Raw genomic sequence first — 2,500 nt, 5'->3', positions numbered from 1 at the left:
ACTCGAAAAGATTCAAATCATACTCATGAAGAATTTTTAAATTTGCATTACATCCCCATCTCCAAATCCAATTTTGATGAAATTGAAATCAATATAAGGGGTGACACAGGCGAAGTCGTTCATTTTGTAGAAGGCAAGTCTATGGTCAAGTTGCATTTTAGAAAGAAAACACATTGATCATGTATCCCGTGTATAGAGGCGTTCCCCGACAATATGGTCATGGTCTAGGGTCTTTGTTTCACTCGGCCATCAAATCTACTACACCTCTTCTAGCACCTCTTGTCAGTTCAACGATGAGAGCCATAAAAAATGAAGGAGTTAGACAAGGCACAGGCGCTATCACCGATGTACTTTTAAAAGGCAAAAGTCCGAAACAGGTGTTGAAGACTCGTGGCATACAAGCAATCAAAAGCATTGGAAAAGCAGCAGCATTGCAATTGGGCAGATCACTCATCAATCGTGTCAGAGGAGGAAGAAGACCTCGTCGAGCAACAAAACGTATAAATAAACCGACGCACAAGAAAACACCTCATTTCACAACCAAGCGTCGTCGGAGCAATCCACTTCAGGGAATTATACGAAGTAAACTTCTCAAGACGTCTTCAAGACCAATCGATATATTTGACTAGAACAACGATGATGCAACACGGATCTTGCGAGTGTAGTAAAACAGAGCTTGATGTTACTTCTGTACCACCCACCATGACAGCCATGCAAGATGCACAATGGACAGAACATTATCCTATCTCAGCATTGAATAATTCAGCACCAATTGAATTCATCATTCCACCACAGACAGAGAAATGGACAGATCTCAATCAGTCTTACTTATACGTGAAGTTCAAAGTGGTTGCAGCTGCGGATGGTGCAAATTTGGCAGGTGATGCAGAAGTGTCTGTGGTCAATAACTTTTTCCACAGTATGTTCAGCAGTATAGACTTGTACCTGAACAACAAACTCGTTTCCAGCGATTCAGATTTGTACCCCTATCGGGCTTATATTGAAAATTTACTGTCCTACAGTAAAGCCTGTCAAGATACACAACTCAAGGCATTTGAACTCTGGGACAAAGATACAGCGACACACATGCAAGACAACACAACCGGAGCCAATAATGAGGGTTGGAAACGTCGACGATTGCGCATTCAAGGGAGTGCATCTTGTGAACTCATCGGACGATTACATTTAGATTTGTTCCTGCAAGAAAAATATCTTCCTAATGGTATTGAACTCAGGCTCAAACTCAACAGGACGTCCAACAACTTTTGTCTTGTGGGCACTGCTGAAGGTAAAGTGGTGATACAGCAGGTAGGATTCAACGTGAGAACAGTGGACCTGCTTCCCGTGGTGGCCAACAACTTGAATCAAGCCATTGCACAGTACAACATGAAAATTCCAATTAGACGTGCTGTCGTGAAAACATTTACCATCCCTGCCGGACAAAGATCTAAAATTGATGATCACTTGTTTCTCGGACAACTCCCAAAACGCATCATTCTCGGGATGGTGAGAAATTCAGACATCAACGGAAATGCTGCCAGTAATCCATTTGATTTCAAACACTTTAACCTATCCAAGTTAGAAGTCAGCATTGATGGCAAAACCACGCATAATAAAGCATTCACACCGAATTTCACCGATGGCGAAGTGGCTAGATCCTACATGTCACTATACCAGGCCACAGGCTCCATGGGCATGAATCGAAGTTTCGGAATGAGTTTGACACAGTACAAGGCAGGATACACGTTATGGGGATTTGATCTCACCGCCGATCAAGGAAGCGAGGAAGGTCAACTACACCCTATAAAAACAGGAAACATGAGAATCGACCTTCAGTTCTCAGAAGGTCTTGGTGTACCCATCAACGTGATTGTGTATGCAGAATTCGATAATCAAATCGAAATCAACACCATCCGAGAAATCATCACAGATTATTGAAGACATGGAACATTTTTCAAAGACATTGCGGGAAAGGATGATTCGTAAACAGAAAAAAATCTTAGATGGTATACTTGTGGAGGAATTACAGACACTGATTTACAAAGAAATGCAGTCAAATTGTCCTGGATGTCAAGTGGATCATCCAAGTCAACTCAAGCATGCCTGCTTATTCACAACACCCAACTTATGGGTTGAATTGTACATAGAAAACGCACTGGATCAACTGAATATGGAAAAGGTGAATAGACTGTTTTTTGATCTCATCACACGTCAATGTCAACCTGTCTATATCACGGATACTAATCTACAGTGGCTGAAGGATATAAAGGAACAAATCAATACATATCGCAAAGACCCTGATCAGCTTTTGATCAGTGCATGGAAAGAAAAAGTGAAACTCGCTTGGAAAAATGGACACACATAACGCCAATCAGCCTGGAGAACATTGGGTGATGCTCTTCTTTAAAGAAAATAAGGCGATTTATTTTGATTCGTACGGATTACCACCTTTGAAAGAACATATTCAACCCTTCCTGGAAAAGAATGCCAGATCTTATAC

At 41.4% G+C, this 2,500-nt stretch overlaps 1 protein-coding gene across 1 annotated transcript; it reads left to right on the top strand.

Moving 5' to 3' along the window:
• Positions 1–636: 636 nt before the first annotated feature.
• On the top strand, positions 637–1,938 carry LOC132723408 (uncharacterized protein F54H12.2-like). The gene has a single exon (XM_060708123.1). It carries the CDS (start codon positions 637–639, stop codon positions 1,936–1,938), a length of 1,302 nt encoding a protein of 433 aa, XP_060564106.1.
• Positions 1,939–2,500: the final 562 nt, after the last annotated feature.

This window comes from Ruditapes philippinarum, unplaced genomic scaffold (assembly GCF_026571515.1).
Source record: "Ruditapes philippinarum isolate M1 unplaced genomic scaffold, ASM2657151v2 ctg18871_1_1_1_1, whole genome shotgun sequence".
Taxonomy (NCBI): domain Eukaryota; kingdom Metazoa; phylum Mollusca; class Bivalvia; order Venerida; family Veneridae; genus Ruditapes; species Ruditapes philippinarum.
This window is presented reverse-complemented; position numbering and strand designations above follow the sequence as displayed.